The sequence below is a fragment of the Triticum urartu genome, chromosome 5A (assembly GCF_056163025.1).
Source record: "Triticum urartu cultivar PI428250 chromosome 5A, HENAU_Tu73, whole genome shotgun sequence".
Classification (NCBI taxonomy): Eukaryota; Viridiplantae; Streptophyta; class Magnoliopsida; order Poales; family Poaceae; genus Triticum; species Triticum urartu.
Window position 1 is genome coordinate 556,611,295 of NC_141877.1, and position 22,987 is coordinate 556,634,281.

Genomic DNA, 22,987 nt, shown 5'->3' on the forward strand with positions numbered 1-22,987 from the left:
GCGCTCGAGACGTACGAGGGGGGTTTGGATGCTCTAACCTAGCTGCAGTCCATTTGTGTTTCTGTACCATCACAAGCAAATCCAACGGCCCATATTTCTCCATCTCTCTCTTTCATCGCTTTTCTCCAGTCCTCTCTCAGCCCCCTACTGCCCGAAATCCAGCAGCGACCGCCGGCGCATCTCACCCCGGGCCGAGACCGACGAATCCCCAAGGAAGCCGGAGATGCAGCAGGTGGGTAGGCCGACCAGATCTACCCATGGTCAGGGGCTGTTTCTGTTCATCGCAAATAAAGAGAGCGCTGTTTCTGTCGATGATCCATCTGTTCTTGTGCGTGCTTCCGATCTGATGCGATTCTTGCGGTGTTGGGCGGATTAATCCTGCAGGGCGATGGCACGGAGGCGCAGGTGACGTGGGACGACCAGCAGAACATCAACCGGTTCGGCCGCCTCAACAACCGCCTCCACGAGCTCGCGGACGAGATCAGGCTCGCCAAGGTTTCTTTCCCCTTCGCCGCCCCCTTTTGTTCCTCGGATGCTCTTGTTCTTATGAATTGTTCAATTCCATTGGGAGAAAATACTTACGAGATTAGGGCTTTTGCCCTTTGCAAGAGGCGCTAGGGTCCAGGGCTATGGTATAGGGGGCTCTCATGGTTCTTGGGGTTATGGGGACAGAGTTAATAACATGATTCCAGGGACTTGCAAATGCATGCTTTGCGGTCTGTTGTTTGTAACTTTGATTCGCTGCATCTGAATTGCTCCTCCTTTATATGTCTTCTAGATTATTTCCTTCGTTGCAGTGTGGCATCACAATCTGGTTTAGTCATTTGATGGGCTTTCATGGTTACGATAGTTCAGGTGATGAAATTTGCTAAGGTTAGATTTATATGTTTGTAGATTATCAACTATGCAACCACGAACAGTAACATTAAAAACCAAGGATAGTACCTAATTATTTGCAAAGTGTTGACCAAAGAACTAAACCTTATTGGGAAGCTAGGGCGATTCAGTGTACTACAAAAAGAAGTCCTACCTATGTCTTCTTATTTTTTTACCATTGCCAGCTCCCCTGGTTTAGCTTCATATGTTTATTTATTTTTATAATATGAATGAACTCTAATACATCCACGAAACTGAACATTGTGGATTTGGAGCCTAAATATTTTGTTTCTGTCTCATACACCTGTGATCAACAGTTGGTTGAACAGAGTCCCAAATCAAGGGTTTGTTTTTTTAATACAGCTGTGGAAGCTTCACATAGTTTTGAGCAATGACCCAATAGGTCTCGAGAGATCCTCTAATCCATCAGAAAATTTTATTTTGTCATTCCTTTTAGGTCTGTGAACTTTCCAGCGACATCATGGCCTGACATGTGTTACTATGCTCCTCATGATTTTGCTAACTCATCCTCTAGATAAATAGGAATAACTGTTAGAAAATTGTTTTGATCAATGCCTTGGGTCTATCTAATGTTCCTTCGGAGGTGCCATGTAAATAATGGCACGAGTGGTAGACTTCGAAATGCCACCGAAAGGCCATTCTATTCGTTAGATATCTAGCCATCAAGGCATTTGAATATCCAGTATGCCTTATGAAATTATTATTATGTACTCCTTCCGTTCCATAATTCTTGTCGTGGTTTTAGTTCAATTTGAAGTAAAACCACATCAAGAATTATATGGAACAGAGGGAGTATGACTTATGCTTTTACCTTGCTCTCAAATTGACCTGCAGTCCAGTGTTTTGCATGTGCAAATGGGCAATGAAAGATTGCCTAATAAGGATATTTACTCATTTGGAAAATAAAAACAATGTGACTGCAAAGTTGACATTTATGAGAAGTTCCATTGGCTGTGAGCCAATTTGTTTTTTTTGAGAAGTTCCATTGGCTGTGAGCCTGTGACAATGGCATGTTTGTTTATAGATCTGACATGGCATTGAGACATCCAGTGGCATTTTTCAGAACTTAAATCTTTGCAATGCCATCTTCCCAGTTTTTTGATCTTCTGCTACCAGAGTTGGCTGCCAATATTTTTGTACTGTACAGTGGGCTCATTTCTGATAGAATCTTAGATGCTGCATTTGCACCTGAAACCAAACCGTTGCTTAAAGCACCACACGCTAAATGCCATTTGCCATTTCCCTCTATGTACCAGGAAGCAAACGAAAACCTTGAAGATGCTGGGAATGAACTCATCTTGTCTGATGAAGATGTGGTGCGTTTCCAAATTGGGGAAGTGTTTGCCCACATGCCAGTGGATGATGTGGAAGCTAAGCTAGAGCAGATGAAAGAGGATGCAGCCAAGAAGCTGGAGAGGCTGGAGGAAGAGAAGGAATCCATCCTCACACATATGGCCGAGCTGAAGAAGATCCTCTACGGGAAATTTGGAGAGGCCATCAACCTGGAGGAAGATTGACGTCGAGAACCGGAGCTGCCTTTTTAAGTGTCGCATCGTATCCTGTTCTTGTTCAGGTGCTTTGTTAGCCTCGTTACATTGTTTCTCATGATTCTGGCTAGTGTAAAATGGGAGTTTTAAGTTCTAGAGGATTGTTCCCCGTTATGCATTGGCATGGTTGATCTCAGTTGGACTCAAATAGGTTCAGGCTGATTGTCCAGCAGAAGCCATGGGGTGTTTATGCAAATGGTCACTTCAGATACCAATGAGGGGACCTTTTACAATGTTTTAAGCTAGTGAGAATGGTTTGAACCTGCATGATTGTATGAGATGTAGTCATTAGGCTTTACATGGAATTTTCTTCAGATTCCTGCAGTGTTACACTAGTATCTTGTTTCCCGGCAAACAAGTGACCAGCTTGTCCTAAGTCAAACTTGTTTTAAGTTTAACCAACTCTATCTATAGAGTAATGTGGTAAGATCTACAACAACAAATACACAGAGTACGAAACTATATTTTATAAACAATCTCGTGAAACTAATTTGGTGTTCTAGTTGTTAATATACTTTCTATAGATTTGGTCAAATTTAAAAGAAGTTTGACTTAGGACAAACCTGGAAATTCAGTTATTTTGGAACAGAGGGAGTAGATAATAATAGTATGAACAACGGCTGAATGTGGTTTTAACCATTTGGATATTCCTGATAATGTGCATGACACGCTTCATGTATGGATACCTAAGTTTAGAAAAAAAAAGAGAAACACCTGCTGATGGTTGGTGTCTCGGCTGTTTTCTCGACAATTTGGAAGTTTAAAGGAATAGTACGTGTTTTGGAACAAGCAAGTGGATGGTCCTTGTGTGGTCATTAACATGATAAATCATTGGTTTACATCCTGGTTTATCAGACAAAGTAGATAAACCGAGATGTTCTGAGGCGGGGAACAAAAATGTTCAAATTAATAGCAAATGAATTACTTCATCTTGTGTATGGCTGACACTTTGGGACTAGGTAAATTGCAGCCGACTGATGGCAACCCTGAAGATGAAAGATGAAGATGCCCTTACTGAACTATGTTGCTTGAAATAGTGTCCTTTTGATGTGATATGATAGCAGTCTTGAGGTCAGGTGGAAGGTCTTTCATTGTTTTTTTTTTGTGCTGCTCTCAGCATAGGGGCTCGTTTAGACTTCATGGTACAAAAATGTTTGATGTCGTATATAGTATCACCCGCTTATGTTTTTTTTCTGTCTATGTACACTGTTTCAGTTAAATGAAATTAGAGAGGGAGCTCTTCTTTTTGGAAACAAGTCGGATACTATTTGGGCAACTTGAACTTGGGGATGATTATTGGCGCCAAAGAGCGCATGTTTACTGGTTGCAGAAGGGAGATCGGAATACGAAATTTTTCCAAACCTATGCATCAAAAAGGAGGAGAATAAATAAAATCAAGAAGTTGAAAGTGGAAGGAGGAAGAGTGGTGGAGAGTGAGGAGGAGATGGCGGCGGTGGTGACTCAGTATTTCATCAATTTGTTTTCTTCATGTGCAGGTCACCGAATGAATTGATCTTCTAGAGCGTGTCGTTCCTCAGGTCACACCGGCAATGAACGAACAGCTCACACGCCCTTTCACCGAAGCCGAAGTGAAGGATGCACTTGATAGTATTGGTAACATCAAAGCCCCCGGACCAGATGGGATGCCAGCGATTTTCTACAAGAAATATTGGTCGTTGGTTGGTCCAAAAGTGACAGCAGAAGTCTTGCAAGTCCTTGATGGTGCTCCTATGCCAGAAAAAGGGAATGACACATGTGTAGTGCTGATACCAAAAGTAAAAAATCCGGAAAGTATGAAGGAATTGCGTCCAATAAGCTTGTGCAATGTGCTCTATAAGTTGATCTCGAAAGTGCTTGCCAATAGGTTGAAGGTGATTCTTCCAGAGATTATTGCACCAAATCAGAGTGCATTTGTGCCAGGTCGCTTAATTACCGATAATATTCTTTTAGCCTATGAGGTAACAGATTACATGCATAAGAAGAAGAATGGTAAGGAAGGCATTGCGGCATTGAAGCTTGATATGAGTAAAGCCTATGATAGAGTCGAATGGCCCTTTCTGGAAGCTATGATGAGAAGAATGGGTTTTGTGGAAGCATGGATCCAATTGATTATGAAATGTTGTCAGGCAGTGAAGTATAAATCCCGGTTTAATGGAAAGCTTACTGATGAAGTCATCCCGGAGAGAGGATTAAGGCAGGGGGATCCCATCTCTCCCTATCTCTTTTTATTCTGTATGGAAGCTTTCTCAAGCCTGTTGAATCATGCGGAGAGCACTGGAAGTTTGGAAGGTGTTCAGATATGCAGTCAAGCCCCGAGTTTCAATCACCTACTGTTCGCAGATGACTCGTTGATTCTACTGAAAGTAACCCCTGAGAGTCCACATCATATGCAGAATATTTTAAACCTTTATGAGGATTGTTCTGGGCAAACCATCAATACAGATAAATCATCCATTACCTTCAGTAGGAATACAAGAGAACCAGCAAGGAGAGCTATGATGGCAACACTAGGAGTTAATAAGGAAGGAAGAGCTTACCGCTACTTGGGACTGCCTGTGCATGTGGGTAAGTCAAAAAACGCACATTTGCGTACATTAAGGACAGAATTTGGAAGAAGCTTCAAGGATGGAAAGAAAAGTTTTTGTGAAAGGCCGGGAAAGAAATTCTGGTGAAAGCTTGTGCACAGGCGATTCCCACTTTTGCCATGATGTGTTTTGATCTAACAAAAAGTTTTTGTGAAGAGTTAAACAGTATGATTTGTAGATTCTGGTGGTCCCAACAGGATAATGAAGCAAAAACCCACTGGTTGAGTTGGGAAACTGACAAAATCCAAGGATAAGGGTGGGTTGGGGTACAAGGAATTGCATACTTTCAATATGGCCATGCTAGCCAAGCAGGGATGGCACCTGCTAACGGCCCCGGAGTCCTTGTGTGCGCGCGTCCTAAAGGCGCGTTACTACCCACAATGTGACATCTTACAAGCTCAACAGAAGGCGGGTATTTCTTATGCATGGCGAAGCATTTTACGGGGAGTGGAGGTAATGAAAGAGGGGCTGGTCAAACGAATTGGTAACGGCAAGAACACTGATCTCTGGACGGGTTACCCCAAAGAGGTCATACGATCCTGCAGCATGTGGCTGAACTGATCAACCCGGTAACGGGTTCATGGGACAGCGAACTGGTGAATGAAATCTTCTGGCAGCAAGATGCACGTACTATCCTTGCCATCCCACTGTTGGAGGATTTCGAGGATATTTGGGCCTGGCATTTTGATGACAAGGGACGTTTCTCAGTAAAATCTGCGTACCACATGCTCCGTGAGAAGCAAGAGCAGCAAGCTAAAAGACAGGTAGGAGAGGCGAGTGATCAAATTGAAAAGTTCAAATGGAGTGAAATCTGGAAGTGTTGCTGCCCGCCAAAAATGGAACATTTTCTATGGCGGCTAGCTCACAACAGTTTGCCTCATCTACTGAATATTGCCAGGAAAGGGATGGAACCTGATACGAGATGCCCAGTTTGTTTGCGGCTTGATGAGGATGGTGCTCATACATTTCTGAGATGCAAGAATGTGAAACAGGTGTGGAGAGAAATGAATCTAGAAAGGACACGCCAAGAACTGCTACTGTGTTGTGACTCAAAAGAGGTGGTGACTAAGATATTGGCCCTCCCGGACAAACAGAAAAGTGATTGCATCGCAATGATCTGGGTGTGGTGGGACACACGAAATAAGAGAAATGCAGGAGAGCCAATGCGAAATACGATCCCAGTTATGAAGAGAATTAGCGCACAGTCGCGAGACTGCACTTTTCTGAAGGAAAAGAATCTGAACCGAACGGTGATGGAGAACACATGGGCTGCCCCTGGGCATGAAGCTATCAAAATTAATGTTGACGGCAGCATGCAATCAGCCACAGCGATTGGATGGCGGGGCTTTAGAGCATCTACAACGGTCCCTCAGACCCGTCTCAAACATCCTGGCAAGCCATCCGGTCATGATTGTTTGACCCAGACGAGCCTCTCAAACGGCTCTCAAACGCTCGGGTTGACCGACACCCTCCATATCCAGCCCAAATATGGAGCGAATATGGGGTGCCCGGGCGTGCCTGGGCATGTCCGCCACGTCAGATCCGGCCGATGCTGGTCCACCTGACCCCACATAAAATCCTCCCCATCCACTCGCCGGACCAAACTCTAGCCACTTCACTCCCCTCCACTCCACCATCCAAAGCTCGTCTTTGGCTCCTTCCGGTCCTCTCCGGCATGGCGGGCAGCGGATCCGAGTCCTTCACCTCTAGATCCGTCGACCCTGAGCTCATCCCGCGCGGCCCTGAGGAGGAGATGGCCGTCTGGCTTGCGCTCCGCCGCGCCCGGGAGGAGGTCCGTGGACGGCTGCGCTCGGACTTCATTCGTCAGGAATCCATTGCTTCTGCCCAAATGGGGCATTGATCCTGCGCTAGGCCGGCCATAGCTGCCTCGCCAGAGGCCGTGCAGTCCGTCTGGCATCCGAATACGCTGGCGGACGCGCAACCCCTTTGGTGACGCGCCGAGCATCGGGACGCACCATGGGTCTTGTTTGACGAGGCCATGGCACGGCATGCTCGCCGTGCAAGGCATCGGGCGCGGGAGGCGGCGGCAGCCCTCGCGGCGGCGGATGTCGGCGAGGCAGAGTCACATTCTCCGGCGCCCCGTATGGCGCATGAGTTCGGGCGCCGCAACCACGTCATGGTGGACGTCTGCGGCTCGTCCTCGGATGGATCCATCATCAATCTGACGTCCACCGGCACCGTTCGGGTTCTGGTCTTCGACGAGGAAGAGTAGGGCATGGGAGACGACGGGGCCTTGTGTCCTGTGAGCCAGCTCGTATCCCATGCCCTACCCTACCTTGCCGGCGACCAGTCCAACACTCTGAGGAGCGCAGCCGGCCGCCGGACATGGCCAGGGCGGAGCCGGGCGAGCGGGGAGCGGAACTGGACGAGCTCTACGTAGTTTAGTTTTCACGTTGCATGTAATAATATGGATTTGAGGTTTCTAATTTGAGGTCTGGACGCGTTTGCAGACGTTTGAAAGGTCAGATTTGCCAAGTCTGACTTTAGATGCTCTTATTATGAGAGACGAGCAAGGCCAAGCAAGAGGAGCAGGAGCAGAGGCTTTATGAGTCACGTTCAAGATCCCCTACATGCAGAGGCAATGATGGCCTGTCTTCAGAGTCTACAAGCTGCACAAGCATGGGGTCTCACCAAAGTACACGTCAAAACAGACGCTATCAAACTGGTTCAAGCGATCACCTATGATGATGATTATATGGCGCTGAATGGTATCCTTTTCAAGAAGATAAAGTGTTTTGCCCATTTAAACTTTTAGTTCTTCCCAGATTTCCTATTGCCCAAGGGCGTGTAATAAAGTACACTTGTGCCTTTTGGTGCAGTTTCACGGCTCACATCCCCAGCCGTGTGGCCGGATGGTGCCCCTGAATTTGTACTACTTCCTCCGTTTTTAAATATAATTTTTTTAGACATTTTATAAATGGATTACAACATATGAATATGTGTAGACACATTTTAGAGTGTAGATTTACTCATTTTGCTTTGTACGTAGTCATCTGTTGGAATCTCTAGAAAGACTTATATCTTGGAGGAGTACAAAACTTGGTGGCCAGCGATGTTGCCGAGCTCTTTGGCTAACGGAGGAGTAGATAAGATTCCGTCTCAAAAATAAAAAAAACTTGAACTTGACCCAAAAACAGAGCAAACAGAGGAGTTACCGGAGGTTTGCCAAGAAAAAAACAACGGAGGGTTGGATACTATTTTTGGCGAACAGAGGGAGCATCGCAACATCGACTTCATTATTGGACAAAAAAGAAGGGAATTTTTCTGTACACGACGATGCATTAACCGGTAGGCAGTAGCCAGCTGAGCTTCCGCATGCCGATCGGACCCGTCGTGCACACACGCATTATTGCCTTATTACTGAGATCATGGCAAGAACACTCACACTAGCTAGTAGCTAGTATCCGGTGCAAGCAAGCAAGCAGAGATAGAGGTCCTCAGATGGAGATGCTGTTGGGGATGCCCCTGGCCGTGAGCCCCTCGGCCTGGCCGGTGTGGTCGGAGGTGTTGGGGTAGAGCAGCATGTAGGGGAACTTGGCCGGCCCGGTGCGGTTCTTGAGCCGCGGGTCGCCGTTCATGGCCATCACCTGCTTCTCGATGCCCTCCAGCCTCGCCCCGAACCGCCTGAACGCCTCCTGCGCCTTGGCGTCCGACGTCCACGCCGGCGTCTCGTGCTGCCCCAGGTACACCTCGTCCGAGGAGTGCTTGGACAGGATCTCCATCAGCGAGATGCCCACCAGCGCCTGGAACTGGTTGGTGATGGTGAGGATGAAGGCCTTCTCCGGATCGCGCTCCAGCAGGGCGTACTCCTCGCTGCCCGGCACCGGCATCGGCCTCCGGCTCGCCGACGGCTTGTTGGGGTGGTAGCCTGAGTACGGGTACTGCCCGAAGTTGACGGCCGCGTGCAGCGCCGACCCGGTCCAGATGATGGTGGCGCAGGCCTTGATCAGCTCCGCCACGGTGTGCATCTTGGGCCACCACGCCGCGTCCTTGAGGTCGCCGTGCCCGACCTCCCGCACCTCCTTCCACCACGCCTGCAGCTCCACGTCGCCCTGCAGCACGCCGTCGTCCGGGTAGTAGATGGTCAGGTACTCTGTCACCCACTGCTCGATCGCGTGCCAGACCTCCAGCCCGTCCGCCGCGTACGGGTAGTCCTCGATCAGCAGCCGCACCTTGTGCGGGCTCGATGGGTCCTCCACCGCCATGCCCCTGCACCATCAAGATCGATTAATCATTAGCACCACGTAAGGTCCACGTCATTTCTCATTATCTATTTTGTCAGTATTAGTTTACCCACCTCTTGATCAGATCGTCGGGCAGAGCTTGCTCGGTGAAGTTCCAGTTCTTGTAGACCATGGAGGACATGGGCATGGCGTGCTTGCGCGGGAACACGGTCATCTCGATGACGCCGCCGGCGTTGATGAGCAGCCCCCGCGCCCGCGCGTTGATGTTCATGGTGTCGCGGTAGTGCGGGTGCAGGAGCTTGTACACCGGGTGGGTCACGCTGAGCTGCCGGTTGGTGGCGATGACGAAGGGCTCCATCACGGCGTGCGTGTTGAGCCAGTGGCTGATCAGCTGGTGCCAGCCGTAGTCGTTCACGGAGGCGTACGCCTTGGCGAGCTGCCATATCCAGCCCTCCACGCCGGCGTGATGCGGCGTGTACACGGTGCTCTTCGCCGTGGTCAGGTCGCCCTGGATCAGCGGCGAGCTCAGCTCGATGGCGACCGGCGCCAGCGTGCCGTCCCCTCGCCGGAAGAGCAGGGTCCTGGTCGCGTACACGAAGCTGCCGTCGAGGTTGTTGATGTCGACCAGGAACGGCATCAGGTTGTCGTGCTGGTCCACGATGTAGAGCCTGTTGTCGGCGAGCGCCTGCTCCACGGTGAGGCCCTCCAGGCTCTTGCCGATGTGCGCCTCCGTGATGGTGCTGGTGTGGTCGCCGTACTTGCTCGGGTCAAGTGTACTTTTGGGAGGGAACTCCTGCACGCAGTCAAATAATGGTACGAACGACCAGTGAGCAAGGTGTACTTTTGAATAGTACTTGAAGTTGCTCAATGGTGGGTAGATGGAGTGGGTGACTGACCGTGAGGCGTTTGATCATCATGGGGTTGACGCCGGCGAGCATCTCCCTGGCGAACTCCTCGTCGGTCATCCATGCCTTCTCGTCGGCTTTGATGATCTGCGGCTTGGGGAGCTTGAGGAGGAAGTCGCCGCCCATGGGGATGAGGTCCTTGACGAGCTGGAGCGGGAAGCGCTTGCGCACCTCCTCCAGGGCGGGGATGTTGGGCAGCTTGATGCCGCCCTCGTAGAGCTTGAGGATGTCGGCGAAGGAGTCGAACTCGCCGGGGGAGAGGTCGACGTAGGTGCGTATGGCCGGTATGATGCCGTCCACCAGCGCCTTGAGCGTGTAGCCCAGGAAGTCGGACTGCTTGAGGTGGCCGAAGAGCTCGTCGCGCGGCACGTAGACGTTGCCCACCAGCGGCAGCAGCCGGCTCTCGTGGTCGGGCTCTGCGCCAGCCATACATGCGGATCGTCAGATCAAGTGCACACTGCACAGACGTTAATTACCGGGGGAAAGGAAGGGGACGCACTGGTGGCGGAGGGCTTCCGGCCGGTGCGGCAGCGGCGCGGGTAGGGGAGGTCCTTGGAGCCGCCGAGGACGTCGCGGGTGTCGCCGAGGTCGTTGTAGACGTCGTAGCGGTAGACGCGGTCGTGGTCCTCGTAGGGCCCCTGCTGGTCGTCGCCCCTCAGGTTCCGGAGCTCGTCGTCGCGGTACGGCTTCAGCGCCGCCGGCATCTGGTGCGGCAGGTACGTCTGCGCTCCCCAACGGACACGGCCGGCCAGTTAGAGAATGAGCAAGGAAAATCCATGGGATCATGGATACTACTCAGAGTGAGATGGGATACTCACGTCGTTGGCGAAGAAGACGCGGTTGTAGCGGTACTTGGCCTGCGGGTAGACCCAGGAGTTGGCGACGAAGACGATGGTGCCGCGGCCGGGCACGTTGTCGAGGGTGATGGTCTTGAGGAAGAACTCGGCGGCGTGGTTGTTCTTGACGATGATGGCGCCCGGCACCCCCAGCTTGTCCACCGACCAGTCGAAGGTCACCGCGAACTTGTTCTCGCCGGTGGTGATGAAGGGCAGGTTCGTCGGCAGCAGCCACTGCTCCAGGTTCGCCTCCGCGCCCACCTTCCCGCGGCCCCCGTTGTCTGCATTACACGTCTCTTATCAGTTAAAATTTTACTAAATGCGTGCGTCATGTCACATTACGACATAAAGTACTCTTGAGCAGTAGTATATCTATATCGTTCTGCTTCATCTCAAGAAGAGTGTGGAGTCCGTTTTTGCCCGCGTCTCTCTCAAGGTCAAGCATACATACATGGTGATGCTGCATGTCATTTTTCTCTTCTGATGTTCAATTACCCTCTGCTTTTCACTCATTTCGTTCGTGTGATCTGCCGTTTTTATGTAGGAACGAGCTATGAATTGCAACGTGGGAAGATCAATGGATCGAGTGGCGAGTGCTCACTGTGGTCGACGTGGGTGGAGCTGATGAGCTGGCAGGTGACGCCGCGGCCGAGGAGCTCGGTGACGCCGTCCATGACGGTGGCGCCGAAGTCGTTGAAGTCGAGCGCGTTCTTGCGCATGAGGACGACGGAGCCCTTGAGGTGAGGGCCGCGGAGGCCCCCCGTCAGGTCGCTCACGATGCCGCCGACGCCGAACATCTTCGGTCGATCTACGGGGGCACTCTGGGGCTGACTGTGGCACGCTTGTGGTCAGTGGTGCTGGTGTGTGAGAGCTCCGAGAGCACCACGGAGGCTATTTATAGACGCTGCGCGAGAGGGAGGGTGTGACTGAGCACTGTGGGCGTTGGATTCCGGCCGGGGTCTACAGTGGCCGTTCGATTTGATAATTCAGGGGATCAAGATAAGATCTCAGTGTGTATGTGCTGCGTGCATCGGGATGGCAGTGGGCTGATTATTGTGCCATCAAGACAAATGCATCGGTTACGATTGTGTACATACTACAGAGGATGATGGATTGGTGACAGGCGGGCAGCTGGGAGATGCATGGAGTGGCCTTCCTCCCATTTTTCTTGGCATTAGTTTTGCGACGTCCATCCCATCCGTTTTACTCTGTGCACTGGGTTTGTGTATGTGAAGCTACATCTAGCAGCGGCTTTTCGAGTCTGGAGAAGATCAATTTCTAGTTTGAATTTGTTGTCACCAACCGATCCCCTGAAATTTTGAGGAAACGGCCGAGTACCCTTTAAAGGAGTACTTTTGCTCCTCTATAACATATTCTTCTTTTTTGCGGGTGTATAACATGGTCCTTTTCAACGGCTGAGCAACTCCAACTCACCGACCCAAACAGACGAGTACTGTATTAGATGTGTGTGGGGTGAATGGATGATTCATCTATAGAGATTGTTGATGCTCTTGTAAAAGATACTATGATGATCACCTTGAAATAAAGAGTATTTTGATGTAAAAAAGGTCTTATATACTATTTAAATTATCAGATTTAATAAGAACTAATAAAGTCTCATCTAACTTCTACACTAGTTTATTTTACACAAAGATCCATGCGATTTTTTGGATTGATTTATTATTTCCATTTCTAATTTAGATCTTATGTTTGTCGACTTTTACATCGGGCACAACTACAGTTCCACATTCATCTATTGTTTATTTTCCATTATTGTCTTTTTTCACGCCGCCTAGCAGCACCCAATTGTGTAGCGAGGTGCAACTGTGACGCGCAACCACACGTCCATTGGTTACGTACAACTGCAATTGCTCTTCCGTAATTTGTAAGCAACTGCATGTTCACCGATCATATGCAACTATAGTTGCACGCCCATGCATAGATGCGTAGTTGCTATTGCATGTCCGTTAGATATGCGCAACTGCATATCCATCGGCAGTGGCGGAGCCAGGAAAGTTGAATAAGGGGGGCCAAGCGTTGATTAGCTTTGTTGGGGAGGGCCGGCCCGTCAAATTACACTATTTTAGCAGGAATTAATCACTTATTGACATGCGTATTAGCTTGAATTCAAGGATGTTAGGGGGGGCCAGGCTCCTGCTGGCACCCCTGCCTCCACCACTGTCCATCGGATGCACGCAACTAAGGTTGCATGTTCGTGTACCTATGCCGTAACCGCATGTCGTCCACCGGTACTGTAGCCGCATGTTCACCGATTGCGTGTCCGCGGGCTGAGCACAACTACATTTATGTATTTTTTTGAAAATAAACACAATACGTAAATATACATTTACATATCAAGAAACAAAAAATATAAAGAAAATAAAAATGAAAGAAGAAGAAGAAGAAGAGACATATCCTAAGTAAGACTTAGCTAATTTTCATCTAGATAACAGCCAGCCACATCCTTAATTTAGTATATTTGATTTGATGAATGGAGGGAGTCAAAAAAATATTTACGTATCAGGAAACAAAAAAAAACTACAAAGAAAATAAAAATGAAAGAAGAAAAATAAAACACGTCTTAAATGAGACTTAGTTAAATTTCATCTAGATAATAGTTAGCCACGTACCATGTCAAGTGAGTCCTAATCTCAGCGTTAAGATGACCATAGGCTGATCTGGAAATTAGAAGAAAAAAACTGACAACCCAATGGTGGTTACGGGAACGGGTTCCATGTAGCGCCGTGCAACACGCGGGGGTAGCCGGCGTGCATGATGCATGTGTGGACCCTCTGTGGGCAGGGAGCCTCCGTCCCTTGCCGCCGCGTAGCTCCTGCGCGACGAGCAACGTGGTCCGTCCGGGTCGTGCTCCACGCGCGCGCCGCGTCCAAATAATTTAAGCTCTTCGTACGTACTACGTGCCGCCAAAGTGGGCACATCATTTTTCGCAAAAAAAAGTGGGCACATGATGCACACAAGCACAAGCACATGCGCGAGCACGAGTTTGTATCGCCGTTTGACGGACAACGCCGGCTCAGCTCGTACGTGGCGATCGGATCCACCGGAGAACGGGCCCTTGGGGGCGCACCTATATTAATCGGCAATCAAGTGCTCGGCCAACCGCGCGCATCCCCCGTACAGCTTTTTGAAGATGGCACACGTAGAAGCGATCACCCCCTAGCCTTGGGATCAAACATATCATATCTTGCTATCACACAGTTTATTTCGCGTGGTGCTATCCGGTGCCAGGCGATGCCACCTACTCTAACACTCTGCGTTCCTACTTTGGTTCATTGGTGGATGAGAGATCGTCTCGTTTAATTAACCTTTAGGTTAACGTCGAGCGGTTATTAGCATAACTAGCCGTACTAGAATGCGCTAAGTACCTTCTACGGTAGTACTACTCCCAGGGATCAGATTAGAACTGGTGGAGTAGACGATGTTTTACACTTTTACTGCTGATGCTTTTGACGGGTTACGCATTTACTACTACTCGTTGATCGATATAGGGTCGTTTTGTGGTCGCATGCTGACTATGCGTTCCGCCCGCGGGGCCTCGTGTAGCCGTGTTGCATGTGCACCTTGCATCGATCAAAGGCGCATTCATTGGCACATGCCCTGTCTCGGGCGAATGATTTCACGGAAGAAACACGAAAAAAGAAACAGGCCGATGGAAGGTACTGTAGCACTCTCTTTTTATTTACTCCCCATATTAGATTTGATTGAAGCCAAATTTATAAAGCTTAACCAAGTTTGAAAAAGACAATATGAACATTTAGAGTAACACATTTATATGATTTGAAATATATGCAGTAATGAATTCAATGATATATATTTGATGGTGTATATATATTTTTCTACGAACTTGTTGAAAGTATATAAAGTAGACGATGGCGACTCCCTGAAAATGAAATAAAGGTCTCCCTGTCTAGCCCCCGCTTCGGCGGTGCGTCTAGTATCGTTGATGGGCGTGTGGAGGTGTGTCTCCGGCAGATCTATCTTTGATGGATTTGCTCGGATCTCGTCGTTGTTCGTCTATATTTGTGTGTCTTCGGTTTGGATCCTTCCGATTTACGTTATTTTTCATCGGCGGCGGTTGCCGTTCTGGGGTGCTGGTCCTATGGGACCTTAGCACGACGACTTCTCGACTGTCTACTATAACAACTTATACCCGGCTCTGGCGATGGAGGGGTGATAACGGCGGCGCGCCTTCGGCTCGCTTCGGTGCTTGTAGTCGTCGCTAGGTGGTTTACGGATCTGGATGTAATTTTTATTTCTGGTGTTCGTTGTACTGCCATGATTGAAGATGAATACATTGAAAGTTTTCCGACAAAAAAAAGTATATAAAGTTTGACTTTAGACAAAACTAATATGCGGACTAAATAAAAAGGAAGGAAGTATGTAGTAAGGGCATCTCCAACACCGGCTCTCAAACCACTCGCAAGCCAATTGGGTCAGCCTCTCGTTCAAGCAGAGTAAGGAGATCACCCCCATTGCTGCCGGCTGGCAGGCTGGCAGGCAGACGGAGGCAGCCCTACGGACATTGAAATGGAGGGCGCGGCCAACGACAAGCTGGCGCCACCCTCCTCTTCGGTCCATGCCGGCATCACCATGGGCGAGGCCCATGCTCACTACATTGAAATGGTGTTGGCCGAGAAGGAGGCCTTGTTCCTGCAGGCACATGCCGACCAGTACAACCTTCGCCTCCTCGACGAGCACCGACGAGCGGAGGAGCAACTCGTTGTCGGCACGACGATCACGTCGGACGTGGACGTGGCCGAGCAGGAGGCACTGGTCGACCGACATCGCATCGCCTCGACATCCGCCGCGAGTGCTGGCGGTACTGCCAGCATCAGGCGGAGCTAGAAGCCGCCTTCAGGGAGATCGATGAGGCGACGGACGAAGTCTATGCAAGAGCTAGGACGAGGACAACGTTGACAGCTCCTCCATGCCCGCGCCCCGCTGCCATGATCATGAAGTCGACACGTCCATGGGTGCCGCTGACAATGAGGAAGAGTAGAGCATGGGAGGTCATCCGCTCTTAGGTCCGAGGAAGGCCACCACTCTTTCACTCCCGCTGAAGCCAAGCTTGAAGGGCTCGTCATCGTCGTCCGATTAGCCACTGGCAGGCTGCGTAGGCGAATGCGGAGCTTCATTTTTCGGGGCTCATGGCCGGCCGAAGATGTGGAACGGGCGTTGAGAGCCATTTTAGGCTAGGTTTAGAGTCCGGTCTAGTTCAAATATGTAGAAAACCATCCGGTTTTATAACAAAATTTTCTAAGTATGGATGAATATTGTTCGGGTTGTTTAAATATGGATCAAATTTGTTGCCATTTGGGCCAGCCTCTCGTCCAAGCAAAATAAGGAGATCACCGCCATTACTGCCGGCTGGCAGGCAGACGAAGGCGGCCCTACGGACGTCCAAATGGAGGACGCGCCAACAACGAGCGGGCGCCACCCTCCTCGCTGGTCCATGCCGGCATCACCATGGGCGAGGCCCATTCTCACTACATCAAAATGGTGTTGGCCGAGAGGGAGGCGTTCTTCCGGCAGGCACATGCCGACCAGGAGTACAACCTCAGCCTCCTCGACGAGCACTGACGAGCAGGGGAGCAACTCGTCGCCGACATGGCGATCACGCCGGATGTGGACGTGACCGAGAAGTCGGCACTGGTCAACTCATATCGCACTGCCTCGACAGCTACCGCGACCGCTGGCGGTACTGCCAGCATCAAGCGGAGCTAGAAGCCGCCTTCAAGGAGATCGATGAGGTGGCGGACGAAGTCTACACAAGAGCGAGGACGAGGACACTGTTGCCAGCTCTGCCATGCTTGCGCCCCGCCGCCACGACCATGAATTCGACATGTCCACGGGCGCCGCCGACAGCGAGGAAGAGTAGAGCATGCACTACAAAAAAATACACCTCCATGATGATACGTGTTTGTCATAGTAGGTCACGTTTTCTATCATGCATGTACATCCATGACGATTTTATGACAGAATCAAGATAGTCATACCTGTGCTGTCGTAGAAGTGTTCCATGACATTACCAAAATTACCATCACGGAAGTGTCCACTTCCATGACGATAAATCGCACATCATAGAATTGCTTTCGTCAAGGGTAACCGACATGTGGCATCCACCGTAACGGGTCGCCGTTAAGCTATCAGGTTCCGATTTGGACCCGATAACCCATTAACTGTTGGCAATCGTTGCGTGGAAAACAAAAAATTCTACGCAGACGCAATATCTATCCATGGAGATGCATAGCTACGAGAGGGGAGAGCATCTTCATACCCTTGAAGATCGCTAAGGGGAAGCGTTTAACAACGCAGTTGATGTAGTCGTACACCTTCACGATCCGTCCCGATCAAGTACCGAACATGCGGCACCTCCGCGTTCAGCACACGTTCAGCTCGATGATGTCCTCGCCTTCTTGATCCAGCAAGAGAGGCAAAGTAGTAGATGAGTTCTGGCAGCACGATGGCGTGGTGATGGTGTTGGTGAAGAACAATCTCCCAAGGGTTTCGCTAAGCACAACAAAAACTATGACGAAGGATAAACTAGAGGGACGGGGTTGCCGGCACACGGCTTGGTGTATCTTGATGTGTCTTGGGTGCTAGCCCTGCCCCTCTATTTATATGTTGAGCCCCGGGGTCGAAACTTGGAGTAAAAGCCTCCTCAAAGTCGGGTTTGCCCGCTAGCAAGAGTCCTTCTCGGACTTCCAAGACCAGACGCCATAGTCCTTGGCGTCTGGCCCATATGCCATGGGCCTCGGCATCTGGCCCAGGGCTAGACGCCAAGGTCTCTAGCATTTAGCCCCCTGGCCTCCGCAAAACTCCTTTTGCACCGACCTAAAGCCCCGTGGGCTTTACCCCTTGGCCTAACCATATCATCCTATATATCAATCTTTACCTCCGGACCATTCCGGAGCTCCTCGCCATGTCCGTGATCTCATCCGGGACTCCAAGCAACATTCGGTCACCAACATACATAACTCATATAAAACTATATCGTCAGTGAACGTTAAGCGTGCAGACCCTACGGGTTTGAGAACTATGTAGACATGACCGAGACACCTCTCTGGTCAATAACCAATAGCGGAACCTGGATGCCCATATTGGCTCCTACATATTCTACGAAGATCTTTATCGCTTGAACCTTTATGACAACATACGTAATTCCCTTTGTCCATCGGTATGTTACTTGCCCGAGATTCGATCGTCGGTATCTTCATACATAGTTCAATCTCGTTACCGGCAAGTCTCTTTACTCGTTCCTTAATACATCACCTTGTGACCAACTCCTTAGTCATTTGCTTGCAAGCTTACAATGTGTATTACCGAGAGGGCCCAGAGATACCTCTTCGATACTCGGAGTGACAAATCCTAATGTCGATCTATGCCAACTCAACAAACACCTTCGGAGATACCTGTAGAGCATCTTTATGATCACCTAGTTACGTTGTGATGTTTGATAGCACACAAGGTATTCCTCGGTATCCGGGAGTTGCATAATCTCATAGTCGAAGGAATATGTATTTGACATGAAGAAAGCAATAGCAATAAACTGAATGATCAATATGTTGGGGAACGTAGTATTTCAAAAATTTCCTACGATCACACAAGATCTATCTAGGAGAAGCATAGCAATGAGCGGGGAGAGTGAGTCCACGTACCCTCATAGACCGAAAGCGGAAGCGTTTAGTAACGCGGTTGATGTAGTCGAACATCTTCGCGATCCAACTGATCCAAGTACCGAACGCACGACACCTCCGCGATCTGCACATGTCCAGCTCGGTGACGTCCCTCGAACTCTTGATCTAGTTGAGGCCGAGGGAGAGTTTCGTCAGCACGACGACGTGGTGACGGTGATGATGATGTTACCGGCGCAGGGCCTCGCCTAAGCACTGCAATGATATGACCGAGGTGTTAGCTGTGGAGGGGGGCGCCGCACACGGCTAGGAACAATTGATGTGTGTTCTAGGGGTGCCCTCCCCACGTATATAAAGGAGGGAGAGGGAGGGGGGCAGCCTAGGGCGCGCCCAAGTAGGAGGAATCCTACTTGGGCCTCTAGTCCAATTCGGCCCCCTTACCATATTTGGACAAGGGGAAAGGAAGGATGGGGGAGGGGAAGGAAGTAGGAGTCCTACTTCATACTTTCCTTTTCCTCCTCTCCTTTTCCTTTCTCCCCACGTGTAAGCAGCTTCACCGAGGTCTTTCTTTGAAAAACTCCTTTCAAAAACTCCTTTATGCTTTCCAGAAAATTCTACATCATTTCCGATCAACAATATGTCATTCACATATACTCATCAGAAAGGCTGTAGTGCTCCCACTCACTTTCTTGTAAATACAGGCTTCACCGCAAGTTTGTATAAAATTATATGCTTTGATCAACTTATCAAAGCGTAAATTCCAACTCCAAGATGCTTGCACCAGTCCATAGATGGATCGCTGGAGCTTGCACATTTTGTTAGCACCTTTAGGATTGACAAAACCTTCTGGTTGCATCATATACAATTCTTCTTTAAGATATCCATTAAGGAATGCAATTTTGACATCCATTTGCCAAATTTCATAAAATGTGGCAATTGCTAACATGATTCGGACAGACTTTAAGCATCGATACGAGTGAGCAAATCTCATCATAGTCAACATCTTGAACTTGTAAAAACCCTTTTAGACAAGTCGATCTTTGTAGATAGTAACACTACTATCAGCGTCCGTCTTCCTATTGAAGATCCATTTATTCTCAATGGCTCCCCGATCATCGGGCAAGTCAATAAAAGTCCATACTTTGTTCTCATACATGGATCCCATCTCAGATTTCATGGTCTCAAGCCATTTCGCGGAATCTGGGCTCATCATCGCTTCCTCATAGTTCATAGATTCGTCATGGTCTAGTAACATGGCTTCCAGAATAGGATTACCGTACCACTCTGGTGCGTAACGTACTCTGGTTGACCTATGAGGTTCGGTAGTAACTTGATCTAAAGTTTCATGATCATCATCATTAACTTCCTCACTAATTGGTGTAGGCATCACTGGAACTGATTTCTGTGATGAACCATTTTCCAATCTAGGAGAAGGTACAACTACCTCATCAAGTTCTACTTTCCTCCCACTCACTTCTTTCGAGAGAAACTCCTTCTCTAGAAAGGATCCATTCTTAGCAACAGATAACTTGCCTTCGGATCTGCGATAGAAGGTGTACCCAACAGTTTCCTCTGGGTATCCTATGAAGACACATTTCTCCGATTTGGGTTCGAGCTTATCAGGTTAAAACTTTTTCACATAAGCATCGCAACCACAAAATTTAAGAAACGACAGCTTAGGTTTCTTGCCAAACCACAATTCATATGGTGTCGTCTCAACAGATTTAGATGGTGCCCTATTTAACGTGAATGCAGCTGTCTCTAATGCATAACCCCAAAATGATAGTAGTAATTCGGTAAGAGACATCATAGATCGCACCATATCTAATAAATTACGGTTTTGACGTTCGGACACACCATTATGCTGTGGTGTTCCAGGTGGCATGAGTTTGTGAAACTATTCCACATTGTTTTAATTGAAGGCCAAACTCATAACTCAAATATTCGTTTCTGCGATCAGATCATAGAAACTTTATTTTCTTGTTACGATGATTCTCTACTTCACTCTGAAATTCTTTGAGCTTTTCAAATGTTTCAGACTTTTGTTTCATCAAGTAGATATACCCATATCTGCTCAAATCATCTGTGAAGGTCAGAAAATAATGATACCCGCCGCGAGCCTTAACACTCATCGGACCACATACATCAGTATGTATTATTTCCATTAAGTTAGTGGCTCGCTCCATTGTTCCGGAGAACGGAGTTTTAGTCATCTTGCCCATGAGGCATGGTTCGCAAGCATCAAGTTATTCATAATCGAGTGATTCCAAAAACCCATCAGCATGGAGTTTCTTCATGCGCTTTACACCAATATGACCTAAACGGCAGTGTCACAAATACGTTGCACTATCATTATCATCTTTGCATCTTTTGGCATCAATATTATGAAAATGTGTATCACTACGATCGAGATTCAATAAACCATTTATTTTCAGTGTATGACCATAGAAGGTTTTATTCATGTAAATAGAACAACAATTATTCTTTGACTTAAATGAATAACCGTATTGCAGTAAACATGATCCAATCATATTCATGCTCAACGCAAACACCAAATAACATTTATTTTAGGTTCAACACTAATCCCGAAGGTAAAGGGAGTGTGCGATGGTGATCTTATCATCCTTGGAATCATTTCCAACACACATCGTCACCTGGCGCTTAACTAGTCTATGTTTATTTTGCAACTCTTATTTCGAGTTACTACTCTTAGCAACTGAAGCAGTATCAAATATTGAGGGGTTGCTATAAACACTAGTAAAATACACATCAATAACATGTATATCAAATATACCTTTGTTCACTTTGCCATCCTTCTTGTCCACTAAGTATTTGGGCTAGTTCCGCTTCCAGTGACCATTCCCTTTGTAGTAGAAGCACTCAGTTTCAGGCTTAGGTCTAGATTTGGGTTTCGTCATGGGAGTGGCAACTTGCTTGCCATTCTTTCTTGAAGTTCCCTTTCTTTTCCTTTGCCCCTTTTCTTGAAACTAGTGGTCTTGTTAACCATCAACACTTGATGCTCTTTCTTGATTTCTACCTTCGCTGATTTTATCATCGCGAAGAGCTCGGAAATCATTTTCGTCATCCCTTGCATATTATAGTTCATCACGAAGTTCCAGTAACTTGGTGATAGTGACTAGAGAACTCTATCAATCGCTATCTTATCTGGAAGATTAACTCTCGTTTGATTCAAGTGATAGTAGTACTCATACATTCTGAGCACATGCTCACTGGTTGAGCTATTCTCCTCCATCTTGTAGGAAAAGTACTTGTCAGAGGTCTCATACCTCTAGACTCGGGCATGAGTCTGAAACACTAATTTCAGCTCTTGGAACATCTTATATGCTCTGTGGTGTTCAAAACGTTTTTGAAGTCCCGGTTCCAAGCCATAAAGCATGTCGAACTAAACTATCAAGTAGTCATCATACCGAGCTTGCCAAACGTTCATAACGTCTGCATCTGCTCCTGCAATAGGTCTGTCACCTAGCGGTGCATCAAGGACATAATTCTTCTATGCAGCAATGAGGATAATCCTTAGATCACGAACCTAGTCCGCATCATTGCTACTATCATTTTTCTCTAGGAACACATCAAAATAAACGAGGAGCTACATCGCAAGCTATTGATCTACAACATAGATATGCAAATACTATCAGGACTAAGTTCATGGTAAATTAAAGTTCAATTAATCATATTACTTAAGAACTCCCACTTAGATAGACCTCCCCCTAGTCATCTAAGTGATCACGTGATCCAAATCAACTAAACCATGTCCGATCATCACATGAGATGGAGTAGCTTTCAATGGTGAACATCACTATGTTGGTCATATCTACTATATGATTCACGCTCGACCTTTCAGTCTCAATGTTCCAAGGCCATATCTGCATATGCTAGGCTCGTCAAGTTTAACCCGAGTATTCTGCGTGTGCAAAACTGGCTTGCACCTGTTGTATGTGAACGTAGAGCTTATCACTCTCAATCATCACGTGGTGTCTCGGCACGACGAACTGTAGCAACAGTGCATACTCAGGGAGAACACTTATACCTTGAAATTTAGTGAGAGATCATCTTATAATGCTACCGTCGTACTAAGCAAAATAAGATGCATAAAATATAAACATCACATGCAATCAAAATATGTGACATGGTATGGCCATCATCATCTTGTGCCTTTGATCTCCATCTCCAAAGTACCGTCATGATCTCCATCGTCACTGGCATGACACCATGATCTCCATCATCTTGATCTTTATCAACATGTCGTCACATGGTCGTCTCGCCAACTATTGCTTTTGCAACTATTGCTATCGCATAGCGATAAAGTAAAGCAATTATATGGCGCTTGCATCTTATG

At 48.0% G+C, this 22,987-nt stretch overlaps 2 protein-coding genes across 2 annotated transcripts; one reads left to right on the plus strand and one right to left on the minus strand.

The window, feature by feature from the left end:
- Positions 1-2,758, plus strand: AIP3 (ABI3-interacting protein 3). Its single transcript, XM_048675753.1, has 3 exons — positions 1-232; positions 385-495; positions 2,154-2,758. The coding sequence occupies exons 1-3, from the start codon at positions 224-226 to the stop codon at positions 2,412-2,414; spliced, it is 381 nt and encodes a 126-aa protein (XP_048531710.1). The 5' UTR covers positions 1-223; the 3' UTR covers positions 2,415-2,758.
- A 5,506-nt stretch (positions 2,759-8,264) lies between these two features.
- On the minus strand, positions 8,265-11,858 carry LOC125510538 (putative linoleate 9S-lipoxygenase 3). Its single transcript, XM_048675754.2, has 6 exons — positions 11,577-11,858; positions 10,958-11,256; positions 10,639-10,861; positions 10,131-10,555; positions 9,348-10,027; positions 8,265-9,259 (listed from the first exon to the last, which is right to left on the minus strand). Exons 1-6 carry the CDS (start codon positions 11,770-11,772, stop codon positions 8,488-8,490), a joined length of 2,595 nt encoding a protein of 864 aa, XP_048531711.2. The 5' UTR covers positions 11,773-11,858; the 3' UTR covers positions 8,265-8,487.
- Positions 11,859-22,987: the final 11,129 nt, after the last annotated feature.